We start from the raw sequence: 20,289 nt of genomic DNA on the forward strand, positions 1-20,289 counted from the left end.
TCAACGGGGTAGACTGGGAGACTAAACAAAGCCTTTCTTAATAAGACTTTGAGGATTTCACCTCAACATCAGCACTTTGGTAAACAGGACAGGTAGTTATACTAGGCTTTGCTTCCAGAACTTCAGGTTCTTATTTGCTTAAATCATCTCTCCAGTAGACTTTTTGCTTTCATTTAGGATGGAAGGGCAATTAGCATGTCACCATACAAGGATCCATGAGAATTTCTTTAATGGATAACCAGTAGGACTATGCGAAGCTTGTCCCTGATTTGATTCAGTGGAGATTCGGCCAGATTCAGTGGCCAAATCTTCAACTCTGAATCGAATAAGAGGACCCTTGAATCTCTCTAAATTGAATCAGAACCCTCCAAACTGATTTGGAGAGATTCAGAAAGACTCGATGATTCGGACATAGACACAGCTTTAAATGTTTTTTCTACATATCTCTAGGTACCAGGTGGCTCATGAATGCTGCAATGCTGGGGCACATAGAGTGTCCCACAGAAGCATGGGGGACTCCCCAGCACACTTGGCAGCAGACCCAGAAGTGGACCAAAAGCACTTCCGGTCCACTTCTGGGTCCACCAGGGAGCATGCTGTGGGGCCTCCCTGTACCCCACCCCCTCCAGCTCGGCAACTGGTGCCTCGTGGGTTGGGGGAGCACCCAGAGTCCCCACGTGACTGATCGCTGAGCCAGTGGGGCACAGGGGCCCCAGTGTGCTTCCCAGCAGACCCAGAAGTGGACCAGACGTACTTCTGGTCCACTTCCAATTTCACTGCCAAGCATGTGGAGGGCCCCCTGCACTCCTGTGGGATGCTCCATGTGACCCAGCATTGCAGTGATCACAAGCCATGCTGGTACCTTGAGGTATGTAAAAAAAACTTTTAAAGCTGTGGATATGTCTGAATCGCTGATTCTCTGAATCAGCATCAAGTCTTCAGATTCCGATTCAGCCAAATTGAATCAGGGACAGTGATCTGAATCAACAAATTGAATCACTGGCCCTGTTTCAGGCTGAATCCGAATCCAAATCAAATAGGGCCCACTTCACACACCCCTAATAACCAGTATTGGGTTCATTTAGCAACAAGCACATATTGCAACACATAATGCAAATGACACCCCATTTCAAAAAATAATGTATTACACTGCTTACCTCCGTGCAGAGGGGCAAGGCAGCAGAGGCAGGGGAGCAGTCAGGCTGAGAGGAGGCTGAGCCTGCACTTATCACCTCACACCTTACACACTTCAAGGGATTTTGTGGTACCCCAGGGTGTTGTGATACCTGAGGTCCTGTTCAACTCTACTTTTCTATGATTCTACTAGGTGAGTAGCTGTTGAGTGTGATTTGAGACAGGCTTTGGAAAGTCAAGAGAAATGCGCTGAATGGTGAACAACTCTAAAAAAGGAACTCAGGATTGGGAGGATGCTGATTGCATTGATTTTGATACTACATACTACATACTTTAGGTTCAAAAATTGCTAGTACACCAACAGCTGTCATTATCACAGCAACTGGTTCATGCTTATTATTACATAGCAGGATTTTAGATTACTCCAACCCTGGTAGCAGTTGATAATCAGTAGGTAACTGAATATAGTTCTTAGAACTGTAGACTATGGATTGAGCCTAAACATCTCACTACAGTTCAAGTCCAAAGGGATGTTGTGTTGACACTTCCGTATGTATGCACCAGTGACTGAAAGCCAAGTTACTCAAACCTGTCTCCACCAGGGTCCTTTGCAGGAATTTAAGTGAGATGGTTCTCTTTCAGTCAACTCTGATAGGTTTTTATATCAGCGAGATCTACAGTGAAGAGAAAGGTCAATTGTGAGGGAAAAAATCAGGTCACTAAAGTATCAGGTCACTAAAGTTGGTATACATTTGATTTTATGAACCAGTTGCTGATAATCATGATAAATGCTGACTGCTCCTATGGCCAGTGCACAGTGTAGAGCTGATGGTTTAGTAAAGATAAGAGGGGGCATTATCCTGTACCTCTTGGGCACATCCCCATAAACAGGAACGTGTGTTTCCCTGTCCACGCAAAATACCCCTGCACATGCACTTTGTTGCCTGAGGGTGGGTTGAGGGTAAGGAAGGTTGGCTGGCTGGCTCAGGCAGCCTTACCTGGGGTCCTGTGGGCCTCTAGGGGTTGCAGCCACCATGATCCTGCAGCAAGAAGCCTGGCCAGCAGCCTGACTGGGGTTCTGAGTGGCCTGGCTCATTTCAGGTAGCATGCACTGCAGCAATGCACACCATCGCCCTTTTTTTAGGTGCAGGGGTTTTTTAAACCAAGATCTCCTGATGTTAAGCCCCGCTCCCACCACACAGCAAAATAGCAGCGTGGGGAACACCTGCATGTGTGACACGTGCAGTGTGCAGATGGGTCTGCAGCACCACATATCACACATGCACACTCATTTGGACACACTCCTTGTATTTTCAGAGCAAGGAAAATCATCTGTGTCTCTCACACAGGAAGGCACTCCTTGTCTGTATCCTTAACTCTCACACAAGTTTTATCAGCGATGTAGGATCATGAAACAATTTGTGTGGGATTGCAAATTATAAATCCTTTCTGGATGATGCAGGAACTTTAGGGCCATTGTTTATGATCCCACTTGATCTGTTACATCTAAATAAATTAGAGGTTAGGATTCTGGTTCCTGAACATTACACATTTGTCTGAATTAACATGTTAATAAAGTTACAGCTGCTTTAGTTTATACCTGGTGTCTGCATCTCATTCTGTTATGCCAGAGTTCTTTTAGGAAGCTACTTGGAAATTAGCCTGTTACTACCATGATACTTTGAGAATCCTTGCTAAATCAGAAGAAGAAGGCATATGTTGAGGGACAAAAGGAAGGAAAACAGATATCCTTTTTTCATGAACGAATTCCCTAACATTTCCCCTATTCCAGAAGCACAGCAATTCAGTTTTTACAAAATAGACCACAACACTATTCTACTTAATTCTGTGGTTTGCAAGTGAAACCTAGGGAGCCCCCAATTTTGTTGTTTTCAGAAGTTTCATGAGTATATGATGCAAAAAATCAATCATCTACCTTTCTATGTATTTATGTAACACCACTCTAGATTTTTCATAGATTTGATAGACATTAGGGCTGGAAGGGACCTCAGAAGATCATCGAGTTCAGCCCCCTCCCCCAGGGGCAAGAACTCAGCTGGGGTCAAAGAACCCCAGCAAGATAAGTATCCAAACATTTCTTAAAGGAGTCCAGAGTAGGTGCTTGCACCACCTCTGGAGGGAGTCTATTCCAGGCCTTGGGGGCTCAGACAGTAAAGAAGTTTTTCCTTATGTCTAGCTTAAAATGGTCTTGAAGGAGTTTATGACCATTGGGCCTTGTCATCCCTTGAGGCGCTCTGGTGAACAAATGTTCCCCCAGATCCTGATGCATACCCCTTATGTACTCACAGGCTGCCACCAAGTCTCCCCTGACCCTGTGCTTCTCCTGGCTGAAAAGTCCCATAGCTCACAGCCTGTCTTCATAAGGCCTTTTTTCTTGCCCTCTAATCATGCATGTGGCTCTCCTCTGGACTCTCTCAAGCTTCTCCATATCCTTCTTGAACTGTGGAGCCCAGAATTAGATGTAGTAGATATCTTCGGTAAGATATGTAGGTATCTTAGGTAAGATACAATATTATTCCCTTTAGTCATTGAGAATATCACCAATGAAAAGCAATGGAGTTCAACACTGCCATCATGACAGAATTACCAGAACTGACACATTAAAATTGAAGTGGTAATAAAATATTTGAAGTCACTTAGAAATCTGTGTATTATATCAAAACACATTTAATCCATTAGCTAGCCTCTCTATTTCTTCCCCACACCCACCCTCTTCTGATATTTAAAAACAGAACAGGCTTTCTAACCATTTCCAAAGGGTCTATCTAGGCATTACTATTTCAACTACAACCTACACCCCTTACTATTTCTAATGCTCTTTATAAAAGGACAGTTTTGAATTTAGTGATAAACTGAGATACAGCAAGTCACAAAGCCTGAATGATTTCAAAGCAGCCCAATGTTATTTACTTGTACTTATTTTAGTAGGAAAACTTCAAATGTGAGAAGCACTTGGGAGCCAACATAAACCAGATTAACACCCACCTTTCAAATTACCAGTCTTCAAATGCTTATTTGTGATTGACTTAAAGAACTTTACTCCAAAGGATATAACATTACTCTTTTCTTCTATAGCATGACATTATACAACATTGATATGTTTTCAAGGTAGAAAAAGCCCATTAATATTTTGCTTTGCCAGACACTGAAATGTGATTCCTGCACTACCTGGCAGTCCTCTTTGTAACTGTCAACATTTAAATTTGTTTTAGTGTGACAGAAACCAAAGTTAAAAATAAAGATCAGAATTTTTCATATGGTTCATTAACCAACCATTAATGGGCCAACATATAACAACATTTTTTAGCATCCTTAAACTACTCTATAGTTTCAAACACCACATGAAGCATTATATTTCCCTTTACTTTTGTTTTCTCTGGAAGACACAAGAAAGTGCTGAAAGGAATATAATTCAAGTGAGTAGCAGTATTTACTTTATACCATTTAATTTCAGTAAATATATTTCAGTAATATACAAACTAAATAGGAAATGGTGATCCATAAGCACAGATTGCATGCTACTCCACTGAATGACCTTGCAGTGATATTATAGGTACTTCAACGTAGCCTATGCATCTGCACCCACAGCTGGCCAAATTCTGTCATATTTTTCTCATGTTCTTAAATGAAATGTGCATTTTGCCATGGATGCTGACTTTTCAATGTGATGTAAGGTGAAAATCATTTATCCAAACCACAACAATGGGAGTTTTAAATTTACAAATGATAATATGAGTATCACAACTGCCAACAAAAGGCCAGTTAAGCGCCAGTCTCAGCGGGCTTGAATTGTGAACTAAGATCCTGCTCCTAAGAAAAATACTAACAGTGAGTGCATCTATATGAGACGCTTTACTGTGCAGTAGCAGTTTACTACACAGTAAGCATGTGTGTCTACACTTGCACACACTTACTGCTTAGTAAACTGAGTAAAACTGCTCAGTAATCATGAGTAAATTTGCTACTTGCAATGCAAGTAGCAAATTTATTTGAAATTACTTACTGCTCAGTAGCACTCCTCTAGATGCCTGACTGGGAGCACATTTGCTCCCAGTCAGCTGGCCACCAGGGGTCAGGAGATTGCTTCCTGCCCCCAGGAGCTGCCTGCTACCAGTACGGGCTCTACCACTGCCCAGCAGCAGGGAGCCTCAAACCCCCTGCTCCAAGATCGCAATTGGAGAGCAGGGGCCTGGGAGATCCTTATCTCCCCCCGCCAGCTCTGTGGCCCCAGAGGTTAGGCTTGGGGGATACGGATCACCTGGTGCTGGCCCTGCGGTTGCAGAACTGGAGCTGGGAGATGGGATCTCTTAGCACCAGCCCTGCAGTCCCACAGCTTGCAGTGGGAGATAAAGATCTCCCAGTGCCAGGCCCATGGTCATGGAGCTGGTGCTGGGAGCTCTCTGCTGATGGAGGCTGGGGAACTTCTCCAGCCTGTTCCCACCCAGCTCCATGATCATGAAGCTGAGCAGGGAACAAACTCCCCAGCCTGTTCCTCACCAAGCTCAGTGATCATGAAGTGGAGTGAGGCTTCCCAGCCCCTGACCTGTGATTACAGAGCAGGGTCTGGGAATTGTCCCAGTCAGGGGCAGGTCCCAGCCCCGTGCCCCAGTCTGCCAGTGGGGCAGCCAGTAGCTAGTTTGCTGCTACCTCTGCAGTGCTTTCCAAGTCCCCTGGCCCTGGGGTGCTGGAGTCAGGAGGTCCCTGACAGGGGGACATTGTCCTCCCCCCAGCAGCAGGCAGCCCCCCAGGGGCAGAGAGCAGTTTCCCAGCCCCAGCCAGGAAACAGCTATCTCCTGGCCAGTTGCTCCCTGCCAGGTATGCTGTGGGGTGGGAACTGCAGACTGCTCAGTTTCCCTCTGTCCCTATAGATCCAGGCCAGGACAGTCAGGGGACTTAACTATATACACATTTATTTACAGTAACTTACCATAAGGAAAGGGAACATGGATATAAATATATGTACAATTGTACAATTGTATATATATTTATAAGATATCTAAACCAGTAACATAAACAATACCCTCTGGATAAATGCAATAAAACCTTATACAGTGCTCCAAATACAGGTAAGTCACAGGTAAGTATCTGATCTAAAACAGATAAACCCCAAAGATAAACTCAATCCCAAGGGGAAACCCCAATGCCCTTGAGCTTTTTCCAAGCCCTACAAAGAAGCTGGTAACTTTAGGAGGGCCGTCTCAGTGGGACCTCCCCTTTCAGGAGCCCTTAACTAACGATGGGAGAACTCCCCCTCCCCTGTGGGACTCTTTTCCCTGAAACTCATGGCTCCCAGGCCTGGAGGGTGGTCTTCATCCTCTGAATGAGGCTGCTCTCTCGCCTGCAGTGGGCTTCGGGGGGGGAGGAGCGGTTGCTGTCCCCTGAAACAGGGCTCCTCCATGCAGGACTTCTGGGGCCTCTGGCTTGGCCCTGTCGGCTGGCTCAGTAGCCCTATCACCGTCTAGCTCTCTGGACTCAACCTTTTGCTATGGGTCAGAGGCCTGGGCTGCCTCATGCTACACCAGGCTCGATCTGCTCCTGGACCCTCCATGCAGTGCCTCCTGCACTGAGCTCCCAGCCTCATTTCAGGGGTTGAGGACATGAGCTGCCCAAGTGCTCCTAAAGATCCTACTCCATGCACCGGCCTGTGCACCGTGTCTCTGGCTGCACACCACATTATGTAGACCTGAGCTGCCTCATGCAGCTCCCAGGGTCTGGATGCTGTGTGCCATGCTGCACACTGAGAGCCTAGCTGCTGGAGCCGTCTGCCGTTCCCTGCTGATGGGACTCTTTAGGGGCACTTCTGGGCTACTGCTTCCCCCTGCTGAGCAGCTCTCCTCAGCTCTTCTAAGCCCCGCTCTTCTCTCTTCGCTCTCCTGGATGTGTTCCCATCATGCTCAGCACGCAGCTCCTTTTATATGCTCCAGGACTCCGCCCCTGAAGTCTTCCGGACCTGAGTGTTGCACTCTTCAATCAGGTCCACAAGGGGGGGTACTCCTCTCCCCCTCCCCTCAGGAAAGGGGCGTGACTGAACTCCCTGCTGCCTCCTGATTGGGAGATGAATTCCACCAATCAGAACAGCAAGATTTCAAGCCTGGGACTCAACTGAAGCTCCAAAAGGCAAGTGTGCTACACAGTAATTCTTTTTGAAAAATTAAGTGAATTTGAGTTGAAGAAAGGAGAATTTCATGCTTGGATATCAGCTGGAATGGCAACAGTTTGCACTACTAAAAAATATTTACTTGAGGGGAAAAAGTAAAGGTTAAATATACTGGGCATAGTGATGGACATGGAAAGCACCATAATTAAACAGCCATAATTAAAATAATATGTATTATCTACATATAGATTATGTTCCCCATGCCGAATTTTCAGTGTTCAATTTTCAGTTAAATATTTCCTTGATAATCTTCTCATGTATTAAAAACCACTTACCTAAAACAAATTTAAAGTACATATTGAGGGGTGAAAAAAAATTATTTCAAGTCCAAAAGGAAAGAGCATAGATTTCACATGTAAACAGTGCCCTCTTCTGGTAGTTTGGAAGCAAAGCCAACACAAAAAACCCAAAAAAACACCCAACCCTATTTGATTATTTCTGAATGACACAGAAACATGCCTTTGGTAAAGAAAACAGCTGGTAATTGTTGTGCATCGGTAATAAATACAGTTTTCAAAAACATAAATAAAATTATTTCACTGTGAAGTAAACTGCTTCTTCAATCAATGTAAGGTTTTCATTGGGTTAGTCTCAAGCCCCAAATCAATTTCTTCCTACCAGGCCCAGATAGTCAGTTGAATATGGTTTAGAAAACAACTGCAGAGCTACTTGCATAATTGAATATTAAAGCTAAAATTAAAAAAAAAAATCTGGTATGGTGTATATATACTAACTTTTAAGTTAAAAACTTAATTAAACAGATTGAATTAAAAAGCCAGATTTCTTTTTTTATGGCATGCTTTGTTATTCAAGGTATGGGGAAATTTTATAAAGAAAACACTGGGATTCAGGTAATCATACTAATTCATTTAATTAGAGGAACTATAGATAAAGGAGAAATATCTGTTGGATCCATATAGCTTTCTCTGAACTTATTTCCAACTTTCTTTTTCCCCCCACAGGTTTACAGTATTTGTTTAAAGCTTTACTTGTTCTTTAGAAAATTGTAGGTGAAAGAGCACTAGATTAAATGAGTTAGAATAATAGCCCATGATTTATATTGTTAAAATACTTTTAGCCAACTAAAACAGAAATATAATTGTTTAAACTATTTTGATTATTGATATATTGTACTGATACTTATCCCGTTTTACAAAGGGGACCTTTCAAAAACAAACCGCAATAAAATTAAGTTATATCAACAGAAATCGAACCAGTAATATATGTCAGAAAGTACAGAATTTCACACTTAGTGCTTAATTTCCTTAGTGTTTGACTGAAGAGTAAAATATAATACCCACTATTTAGGTAACTGAAGAGAGAGAGGTGGAGCAGGAGAACTGAATGAATGGCCTTCAGTTGCAACACAGAAAAGTCCAGGTATTAGTGAGCTGTCATAATTATTGTGCTTTGCTGTAACCGGAAACTATATAACATTGTTGGTACCTACTTCTGCAAAACAACAGGTTTACCAAGAAGTAATGCACCTTTCACACTTTATTTCTAGTGTATCCTGGTAACAGCTGAGTTATTTTAAGGACCAATCCTGTCTTGGAACAAGAAGATTGATTAAATCAGAGCCTAGGGTTATATGTGGCCACCAAGGGGTTAATTTGTGCTGCCTTCTCTTCATAGGCAGAGGGGGAAAAAATTATTATGGGGGGCTGAACGCATGTACACATATGCATTCGTGTGCTCATCCTCTCCCCCCCAGCCTAGCAGGTAAGTCTGTGGCAGAAGGGGCAGGGGGAGGGTGTAGGGGCTGGAGGTGGGGGGGACATGGTAGACCAAGGGGTAGAGGCAGGGGTTGGGGTGAGTAGGGCCTCAGCTGGGCCAGGTGGTGAGACAATTGGAGGCCAGGTGGCTCATCCTGGGGTGTGGCAGGGCTCCCACAACTGTGCGCACCTAGGCAGAGGCCCAGGGGGCACATCCTCCCTCACCATCTGTGCATGGAGCTGAGGCAGATTCCACTGTGCGCTAGGTTTTGCAAGCCACTCCAGCTGCCCCAGGAGCAGCGCAATGCCACGTGCATCCCACTGCCAGGAGAGCAGTGGCAGGCACGTGGCGTCATGCCACTCCTGGGGCAGCCGCAGTGGCATGCAAAGCCCAGAGTGCAGCAGCAGCCACCTTCGCCCTGCCAACAGATCGGGGAGCATGTGCCTCCTGGGCCACCACTCGGGTGCACACAGCAGCAGGATCCCCCCCTCACCCCTGGACAAGCCACCTGGGCCCCACTGACCCAAGCCCCTGCCTGTGGCCCACTCCCTTCCTCACCACGGAGGCCTCAATCTGAACACACACATACCCCCAGCCCCTTTCCCTTAACAGAGTACACTGGTATTTGCCTGCCATGCTAGGCAGCCAATGATCCACACACCAGGTTGCAATCCTGGCTGTGTGTGCACTCCTCCACAGTCCATACCCTGTCTGCAGCTGCCTGGAGCTCACAGCAGGGCTGCCTTGCAGCCCTACCTGCTGCTCCGCATTTTGGAGGTTAAGCCGTTAGCCCAGTCTTCCGCCACCTATGCTTCACCTCCTGTTCCCTCTAGGCTCCTGCTCCAGGCACCACTCCCTTCCACTGCTCTAGCTACTGCCACTTTGACCAGAGCTTCAGCTTCTTCTGCCTATCCCTAGTGGGAACAATGGGACCTGTGGGGCTGAGGACCCCTACAGCTGAGGACCTGGAGATCTCACAGAGTATGGGAGAATCAGTATGGATTCATAGATTCATAGAGTCTGAAGGGATCCAGTGGATCATTGTGTCCAACCCCCTACCCCGGCAGGAAACAGGATCAAGGTCAGACAACCCCAGCCAGGTGATTATCAAGCCTCCTCCTGAAGACCTCCAAGTTATTTGATAGCACCACCACTCTTGGAAGCCCGTTCCAATTTCTGGCCACCCTTATTGTAAAAAAATTCTTCCTAGTGTCTAATCTAAATCTACTCTCCACTAGTTTGCATCCATCATTCCTAGTTACTCCCTGAGGTGCTCTGGTAAACAGCACATCCCCAATTCCCTGTTGTCCCCCCCTGATAAATGTATAGGCGGCCACAGGGTCACCCCTCAGCCATCTTTTGTATAGGCTGAAGAGATCCAGATCTCTTCTCATAGGGTCTTTCACAGAGACCACTAATCATGCAGGTGGCTCTCCTCTGAACCCTTTCCAGATCCTCCGTGTCCCTCTTGAAGTGCAGTGCCCAAAACTGGACACAGTATTCCAACTGTGGCCTGACCAGTGCTGCATAGAGGAGAAGCATCACCTCCTTCGATCTGTTGGTCATGCACCTGCTAATACACAACAATGTGTGATTGGCTTTGTTGATGGCCTCATTGCACTGCCGGCTCATGTTCATCTTGGACTCAGCTATGACTCCAAGATCTCTCTCAGCCTCTGTGCAGCTGAGGAGGACATCCCCCAACCTGTAGGTGTGCTGGGGATTCCTCCTTCCTAGGTGGAGTACCGTACATTTATCTTTGTTGAACTGCATCCTAGTACGTTCCGCCCATTGATCTAACCTGTCTGGGTCAGCCTGTAACTGCTCCCTGCCCTCTGGTATATTAACTTTACCCCATAATTTGGTATCATCTGCAAACTTGGAGAGGGTGCTCAACACACCCTCATCCAAATCACTGATGAAGATATTAAATAATACCAGCCCAAGGACCGAACCCTGTGGGACCCCACTGCCTACCTCCTTCCAGGTTGAAAATGACCCATCAACCACCACTCTCTGGGTACAGTCCCTAAGCCAGTTAGCCACCCACCTGAGTGATCTACTCCACAGCCCGTTAGCTTCCCTATGAGAAAAGGATATGAAACTGTGTCGAAGGCCCTCCTAAAATCCAGGTAGATGACATCGGCTTCCGCGCCTGTGTCAAGGCAGTGTGTGACCTGGTCATAAAAGGTGCACTGGTGGGAAGGCACATGGCATGGCAGGGGAGCACGTGACACAGTGTGTAAGGTTTGGGAGTGCTGACATGATTCAGAGAGGGAGGCACCCATGGTGATGTATACCCACATGGAAATGTGCAGCATGGGGCATAGGAGATGTGTGGCCCACAGCCACATAGAAGTTAGAGAGCCCTAGACTAAAGGACTTGTCAAGGTCCCATCCAGTCCTACTTTTTTTTAAGTATTAAGAAAAATAAAAAAATAGGAAAACTTTGCAAAATGAAGGGAAAAATTAGATTACATGTTCTTATTTATCCTAAATTTAAATTAGAAGCTGACATGTCAAATAAAAGATAGATTTATTGAGCTAAAATATACTGTAATGCAAGGTAAATTGATGGTTTGGGGAAAGAAGCACATCCACACACGGAAATAGTGTTAATGGCTAAGGGACCAGGCATAGAGGAACTCTATGAAAAATGCTATGGCAGTGGTTCTCAACTGGGATTCTATGAGATCTTTCTAAGGGTGCCATGGAATGCTGAATGATATTAGCGCTGTTCCATGTGCAAATACACGATTCACAAACTAAACCCAGCGATTTCAAATAGGAATCTCTTCAAATATAAAATCTTTTTGACCAGTTGTGGTTTTTCTGAGTTCTTTGCTCTAATATTTTTCTACAGTGAAAAACTAAATGAAAGCTTAGAGGTGACATTTTCTGAGGGGTGCCTTGAATCTAAAAAGGTTGCGAACCTCTTCCATATGTGTTAGACACTGAATGCCACTTGGTGAAGTTTGGATACCTCTGGTAATTATGTGCCTCTAGGACCTCCCATACTAATCGCTGTGAGATGAATTGCTAAGCTTATATGACATGATATCTTATCTCAAAATCTCTGTAATTTTGCTCTAACTGAGGGGTTAGACTTCTTGTGGTCAAATAGATCCAAGGTAACTTACTGCATCAGGACGTCACACAGCAGATGTGCATTTGTAAGAGCGATGATTTAAAGAAACCCAACTATGTGAAATTCTGCTTCACACAGTTAATCATAAAGTATATGGCTGCTCAATATATTCCTTTCCTAGAGAACTTTGTATGGTGTATCCTCAAACTCTTAACTGGTTATATCAAAACTCAAAAGTTGGCTGTAGCTATTGCTGTTTTACATTCTAGAAAGAAATATGTACATATTGAGTTTTTAAATGAAAATACTGTATATTTGATGCATCACACAATAGAAAATAGCATTTGAAATATTGGATTTTGCACAGATGCAGACATGTGCTTGACATATTTTTATTGGTAAACTTCTGCTGATCAGATGACTAACTGATCCTATATTTTTTGGTCAGTGGCAGTTTTGATATGTACCAGTTTCCAAATATCAAAATGTGGACATAATTATTTTGTAGAAATATTAATTGTAATAAATGTAACACAGAATGGACAATTGTTAACAGTATGCAGTCATACAAATGTATGAAAAACCAAGGAGCCTACTCATGAAAGGCATAAAGAAACTCAAAAAGATACGTGCCCAACACCCTTATATTAAAAAGGAAGGAGCAAGCAAAATTATGCTCCTAAGGAGAAGTTTCCTATAGCACCTAAAATTAGAAGGGAACTTAGTCAAGAAAAGTGAACAATCCCTTCAGAATGACTGTAGGTTGAAAGTGGCATGTATTTCATTCTGCTGTATTTAAGAAAGCAAGACTTTCTTCTACTGAATGCCTGAACTTTAGGTTTTTATATCCTTCACTAACACAAGCAGTATGAAAGGCTATCATACCTTCCTGTCGTACCAAAGACCTAGTTAGAAAGAACACATGCCTCTACCCCCATTTATAATAATCATAATGCACATGCCTTTAATGTCTTATTAGCAGTTTCTAGTTGCAAAAGTTGTATCAATAATGGAAATGGGATTTTTTGCCAGAATAAAAACTAAATGAAAAAATGCTCTGCAGCTTCAGATTCATGGATGTTATCTCTTGATTTGAGGAAGAGTACTCCAGTGAGCCTAGTTAAGCAGACTCAACTATAAATTCATAAGCCATAACTGCATTCCAAAGTAAAAAGTAAGTTTTAAAAATACCCTTGTCTTAAAAATGATTTTATTAAGGGTGATCTAGTTCAATTATTTGAAGGCCAAGTACAAAACAGAAACAAAGTAAGTGTATTCTAACCACTTCAGAAAAATCCCTTGAAGAAAAGAACACTTATTCCCTCCCCCACCCCGGCACACACACACACATTCAAAGGAATTTTAGTATATTGACTTGGAGTCATTGGACTTATCTTTCGTAATTATAAATTATATTAGAGGATATTTCTTTCAGTTTACTCAATGGTTCTTTATTTGCTATTGTGTAGGATAGAAACTATGGCTCGCCTCATTCAAGGCTTTAACAAATCTGTTCCTCCATAACCGTATTTTCTTGTTGAGCTTGTTGTGGCATCCTACCTACCCTTTGGTGGTCTCTTAAATGGAAGGCAAGGTAGCCATGCACCTTATAAACTAATTAAATCAGAGATGCATAAGCTTTCATGAGACGGAGCACACTTCATCATATACTGTGAAAGGAGAGGTCAGAGCAGTCTATCAAATATAAGTGATATACACCTTCTCCATTGTCTGGCCACTTTATGTTCTTATACTCTCCGATTTGAAGTTTCTCCTCAAAAAGCCCTGTGCTTTGCCACTGGCAAGGAACCCTGGTCTTTTGGTGTCATGTTTGCCAGGATCAGTGGAGCCAGGGGCAGTCACTTAGCAAGTTACTATAGGCAGATTGGAGTCACCCCGAGTATCTCTTGCAGTTGAAGGCCTGGGGCCAAGGGTTAAGGCAGTAAAGTGGCCAGGGCAGACGGTAGACCAGAGCAGAAAGGAAACACAGCAGGGGCAGAAACCATGGCATAGCTGGGATCAGGGAGGAGCAAACAGGAGCAAGGAAAGAGTCAGGCAAGAACAAAGTAAAGGTTCAAGAAACGCATACACGGAGAGAGCACTCTTGTTGCTAAACACGCACATACTTTATAGCATGTGCATGCACACCGTCCCCCATTATTGCCAGGATAAGACCCTAGCCTTACCACTTCCAGGCACGCTCCCTCTGACAACCCCAAGCTAGCCACCCCGCTGAGTACCGAGCCCTCAAGGGCGACCCCGCCGGCCAACGGAAGGGCACTCAGCCGGCTCGTCCCGCCCAATCCCACAGAAGGGCAGGTGAACTTGTCCCGCATGCGCAGTGAGGCAGAAAACCCTGCGCATGCGCTGAGGAGAAAGGCATAAGTGAGCGGCGGCGGCTTGGCGAGCGTGTGCGCATGCGTGAGTGCAGCGTCTTGGGGGCGGGGCTCAATTTGAAGCGGGTGGCGGGGACGCACGCCCATGGCCAAGCAGCAGAGTCGGGAGCAGGGGATCACCCTGCGGGGCAGCGCCGACATCGTCGCCGAGTTTTTCTGTGAGGAGTCCCCGGGGCCGGGAGGGAAGAGCGGGCGTCACTGCCCGCGCGGGGGCGAGGGGGCATCAGGACATTCCGGTGTCCCCCCGCCGCCATGTTCGATCTCGTGGGGCGGGGGAGGGACAGAGCCAGGCCGCGTCTGCGCAGTAGGGGGAGAGGGGCTCGGTCACCTGCTCACCTGTCCCCCCTCTTGTCTCCCCCGGCGTATGCGCGGCAGCCTACGGCATCAACAGCATCCTGTACCAGCGCGGCATCTACCCGCCCGAGACCTTCACCCGTGCTCAGCAGTACGGCCTCACGCTGCTCGTCACTGCCGACCCCGAGCTGCAGCGCTACCTGTGCAGCGTCGTGGACCAGCTCAAAGGTGTGTGTGTGGGGTGGGGCAAAGAACAGGGAGTAGACTCCGGGCGGGGCTGGGCTGAGCTTTGCTGCCATCTCTCCCGGTGGGCCCTTGTTCCCGGCTCACCTTTGCAACCTCAGCTCACTGAACAGTTGTGAGTATGGTTTGCTGCCCAAGCTTGGGTGCTGCGAAGATGAGCTTTGAGAAGGTGCCCGGGGTGAAGGAGCTGATGTTTCTCGCCTGTGTTGCACCAGCGAGACAGGCAAGATTGAAATGCCCCCATAGCAGGAGCAGGATTTGCATCCGTTCAGGAGTTTGGAGTGAGTCACGGGAGGAGCCATGGCTAAAAACAAGAGGTCGGGTTTCTCCTTGGTTAGCCCAGGATTCGACGGGCTGAAAACGGATAACAGGTTTAATCCGGGGCTGGTTAGCCCCAGTTGAAACAGGCATTTAATGCACCTTTGTAGGGTTTGCTGGGAGCCACAATGTTCAAATCCCCCCATCTGCAATCCCAGGGCAGCTCCAATGACTTGCCAGTCAAGCTGCCTGGGTAAGGGCTGCCCTGTGTCTGGTTTGATGCAGGACCATCAGAATGGGATAAACGCAAGGTCTGTTTTTACACAGTTGCTCTTTTTCCTGGTTTTGACTCGCATCAGTTAGGAGCAGCCTAAATCTGGGTTTAAAAACCCTGTTCATCCTGCCCTTTAAGTTTGACCTTCTCCCTCACTGACACTTACCTTTCTTACTCCGCCTTTTCAATTAGCTGCTGAGTTAATTTTAAATTGAGGCTTCTCAGTATCAGTATTTTGCTTTGTAAACTGCCCAAGTATTAATTCAGGGCTGATAAAGTCTCATCTACTTAAGCACTGGCTTTTGCTGGCTTAGAGGGTCTCTTTTTCTGATAGCTTTTTCTCCTATTTCCAGACTGGCTGTACAAGTGTTCAGTACAGCGCCTGGTGGTGGTCATCTCTAGTATTGAAAGCAACGAGGTCCTCGAGCGGTGGCAGTTTGACATAGAGTGTGACAAAACTGCAAAAGATGAGAGGTAAATATAATGAACTGCACCATTACAAAGCTTGGCCCTTCCTGCTGGCCCCTCTGACAGACAACTAATGCAGGAGTGAGCTCCTTCCTTCATATATTGAAGTGCCAGAGTGAATGCATTTTCTTTGCACTTTTGTTTCAAGATGTCTGTGTCAATTTCTTAAAGCATCTGGGTGGTGGGGAAACATGTATCTGAAGGTAATTATACTTCACTAGTAAATATTCTATATGTTTTAAACCAAATGAAACAATTTGATCATGGATGCATGTGTAATTCATACCTGCAGTGCAAGCCACTAACAATGGAATTTTCTGTTGATTTTTGTGTTGGGAACCTTTTTCAGTATTATAAAATTATTAATACATTTAACTGCTCCTCTGCTTACATCATGCTTCTTCTATTTGATATTAGTTGCTTTGCTAGGAACATTATCATATTAACTCAAAATTGCAGGGAGATTCAGAGCAGGGCTTAAAACTACAAACACTGTATAACACCACACAGAGCAGTACTAAAATTTAAAAAAGACTTTGACTGAATTTTCAAATCCTGATCATCCAGACTGTTTTGTTACACTGTTTATCCCATTGAGACTTCCAGTTTTTGAAACAGAAACTGTTTCACAACTTACGCTAAAGATAAAACTGTATTTGGAGAAACTTTCCATTTATAACAAAAGCCTGCTTTCTTCTCTGTTAAAAGAACTTCTTGTTTCTCTTGTAGTGCACCAAGGGATAAGTCTCAGAAAGCTATTCAGGATGAAATTCGATCAGTTATCAGACAGATAACTGCCACTGTAACTTTTCTGCCTTTATTGGAAACCTCTTGTGAGTAGTCTGAATTTTTGTATTTACTCAGGCCAGAGTGAACAACTCATCCCTGACATGAGATTGCCAGCCTCCAATCTGAATAATATACTATATATAGATTTAAATACTAAGTACTCCTGCTTTTTGAAGCCAAGGATATTTAAAAAAAAATCACTTGAGTAGAGTTCTTTCTTCTTCAACTGTGTACAGGATGGATACATGTTTAAATGTTTTAAACTTCCAGTATTTTACATGTGCGGTTACGTTTTGGGGATCTTAGAATCATTTTAGTAGAAGACAGACTTATTAAGTGAGATATTTATAAACCTGTTTCTAGTAAAATGAGTTTTCAAAGAGGGTGGAATGTAATTCTGAACTACTTTAAAAACATTTTAAGCATAGTTGCTTATTGCTGTGGCTGGCAACCAATGGTCTGTGGGCCAGATCCAGCCCAATCAGGTTCATGGGGTGGGAATTGGCAGCATTATTTAAAAAAAAATATTCAGGGGCACACACTGAACAAAGTACCAGAAGTCCCTTAGTCTGCACCATCCTACTGCAAGCTTGCTGCCAGATCCACATTTATCTGGGGATTGGGAGTGTGTAGTGGCAAGGGAGGGCACAATAAGAGGGCATAAGATTTCCCAAACCTGGTGGGCAGCACTGGGCCAGTGATATTCGGGGACATTCAGTGTTGGGGATGGCAGGGTTGCAAGTAGCAGTCTGCCTTAGGGTTGAGTTACTTCAACCTACCCTTTGCAAAAGGTAACTGAAAAATAACTGGTCTCACCATAGCAAAAAAGTTAAGCAAATCGGCCCTACATAGTTTAACATTGATATGACTTGTATACAGAGTAAAACAGAGTTGTTTTTTTTAAATAAATACTTCAAACCTGCTACTGTGTGCACTATAGTAACTATTGCACAAGGAATCCATTTTTCTCAACTGCTAAGAGTCTTCCTACCTTTAAAAAAAAAATTTGAAGGCTTAGCTCCTTTTTGAAGACTTCTTATATCAGGCTGTTGGTCCTCAGGATAAACAAAAGATCAAAATGGTTACGGATACGAGGGGAAGTTGAGATTAAACAGTTCATGCTGTTTTATTTTTAGCTTGATGGAGTGGGACATGGTGAAGTAGGGTTTAGGGGAAGTTTTTGGAAAGCAGCCCTTCTCACAAGTTAGAATAGATCTTGTACAAATTAACAGTCTGTTTGAAATATACATAACCATTCACTGCTTACCTTTTACCTACAGGTGCCTTTGATTTACTGATTTACACAGATAAAGATTTGGTAGTACCAGAAAAATGGGAAGAATCAGGACCACAATTTATTGCCAACTCAGAAGAGGTGCGTCTTCGTTCCTTCACTACCACTATCCACAAAGTAAATAGCATTGTGGCCTACAAAAAGGATTCCTTTCCTTAATTAGGGAAATGTTGATGTCTATAAAAGGTCTTTAAAAGCTGCCAATATGAACGGTAACTGCATCCTTAATAGGGTTTCTATATTTTGTATCTCAGTTTGGAATTAGAATAACAGCACAAAGCAGTTGTTTATTCATGTTAATACTGTGCTGGTGTCATACTTGTCAAACCTTGGAACGGGTTAGAGGATTTAATAATGTAGTAATTATTAGTAATATAATATTCTTATCATATTACTAACAATTACTAGTCACATGAAATTCTTATTTAATTTTGGTGCACACTGTTCAGTATATGTTAGACTGCCCAGAGCGGTATCAACTTAGCCCCTCTAAACTGTCTTCAGTATATTATGATTCACTTCATTTTAAAAAGAAGTGGCATCTGACTGACAGCAATCTTCAGTAGCATGTTGTAGTAAATGAAACATACACTTCTAATAGATTTCTGAAAATTCATTCTTACTTGCCTATGGGGGGTGGAAAGTGTTTCTGGCAAATGATTGCAAATACTGATACTATCAGAGATGGCCTGGGATACATACCTTGTAAACATCTTTTGTAAAGTTCTTGCTGTTCCTGTCTCTCTGTTCTTGGTAAAACTGTCCAGTTGATCCTCCTACCATAGAAAGCTCTGAGAGAGTAATCATTGTTCTCTAACCTATGCAATGATTTGGGGTAATAATTGCTCTTTAATTCCTCAGTGTCTGTCAAATGTCTTTTATATGTTTGTATTCATGTTTTATAAAATAAAGCTTTGAGTTTGTAATGTAAATATTTGTACCTAGTTTTTGTGCAGTGTGTGGGAAGTGCTTGTCTTTCCTGATGCTTCAGTTACTTAAATCTAAATGCAGATCAAGCTTTGTCATCAAAAAGGGTTAGTAAGTACTAAATGGCTTCTATCTTATAGAATTGTAACAAGAACAGGTGTGGAGGACAGGCTGTGGAGGAGGAGTTAATTGAAGATTGTATAACATAAGATCTTCAATCCTGCAGTGATCCTGCTTCCAGGATCAATGCACCAGATCACACAGAAAACTGTTTGAGCCTGATACTCTAGGAGTGTGGTTAACCACTTTCTTTTGTATAGGTTCTCAGCAGGCTGCGGGCCAGCCTTTAAAGTTGTAAATCATGGTAACTGGAATACATGGAAGCAAAACTAGTAAAGCCCCAGTTAGGCTCCGGAGTGGCAAGAGAAGTGTGGGTGAAAGCCGGCCATGCCTCTGCTCCCCCGAAGCCCTCCAGAGACCCCCCAGCAGCTGCAGAGCCCCCGCCCCCCCCACCCATACCCAGCACAGCTGGAGGCAAGCATGGCCTGTGGTGGGAGGGGGTTAACCCCTCACTGAGTGGAAGGAGGTGGCTGAGTGGTGCTGGGCCGGGTCAAGCCAAGCCCAGGCCCCTACTTGGCTGAGCCCCCCAGGGAGAGAGAGAGGTAGGAGGGGGCACCAGTCCCTCTCCAGTAGGGCAGGCCCCCGCTTTGCCCGAGCAGCTTTCCCCAACAGCGGGCCCACTGAGCATGCACGCAGTTTAAAAGGGCCCGCCAACAGCAAAAAAAGCCCCAGTTAGGCTCTGGAGTGGTGAGAGATGCGCAGGTGAAAGCCTGCCGCTCCCCCAAAGCCCCCCAGAGACCACCCCCAGCAGCTGTGGAGCGCCCCACTGACCCCCAGCATAGCCGGAACCAAGCGGGGCCCGTGGGGGGAGGGGGTTAGCCCCTCCACTGAGTGGGAGGAGGCAGCTGAGTGGAGCCAGGACGGGTCAAGCTTCGCCCAGGCCCCTACTTCGCCCACCCCCCCAGGGAGCCACGCAACCAGGCTGTGCAAACTTTTTTTTTTTGCACCGGTCCTGGAAGCACTGCAATACCAGGTCAATGCATGGAGTGGATGGAGCACGCTCCGGTTCCACCACCCAATACCAAAGAGAATCCGCTCAATATAGACCTCCTATGGAGGACATATCAGAGACAATTACCCTGGGGAGCTCGCCTACGTGGTCACGCTGCT

The 20,289-nt window shown here is 44.9% G+C and overlaps 1 protein-coding gene across 1 annotated transcript; it reads left to right on the forward strand.

The window, feature by feature from the left end:
- Positions 1–14,526: 14,526 nt before the first annotated feature.
- Positions 14,527–19,064, forward strand: MAD2L1 (mitotic arrest deficient 2 like 1). Its single transcript, XM_090034732.1, has 5 exons — positions 14,527–14,670; positions 14,888–15,034; positions 15,935–16,055; positions 16,779–16,882; positions 18,119–19,064. The coding sequence occupies exons 1-5, from the start codon at positions 14,598–14,600 to the stop codon at positions 18,289–18,291; spliced, it is 618 nt and encodes a 205-aa protein (XP_089890858.1). The 5' UTR covers positions 14,527–14,597; the 3' UTR covers positions 18,292–19,064.
- The last annotated feature ends 1,225 nt before the right edge of the window (positions 19,065–20,289 follow it).

The sequence above is a fragment of the Crocodylus siamensis genome, chromosome 2 (genome assembly GCF_052110815.1).
Source record: "Crocodylus siamensis isolate JL-2025a chromosome 2, ASM5211081v1, whole genome shotgun sequence".
NCBI lineage: Eukaryota > Metazoa > Chordata > Crocodylia > Crocodylidae > Crocodylus > Crocodylus siamensis.

Coding starts and splice junctions, on each gene's coding strand:
- MAD2L1 (XM_090034732.1), top strand. CDS start 14,598: ATGGCCAAGCAGCAGAGTCGGGAGCAGGGGATCACCCTGCGGGGCAGC. Junction 15,035..15,934: donor CGTCGTGGACCAGCTCAAAG/GTGTGTGTGTGG, acceptor TCCTATTTCCAG/ACTGGCTGTACAAGTGTTCA. Junction 16,883..18,118: donor GCCTTTATTGGAAACCTCTT/GTGAGTAGTCTG, acceptor TTTTACCTACAG/GTGCCTTTGATTTACTGATT.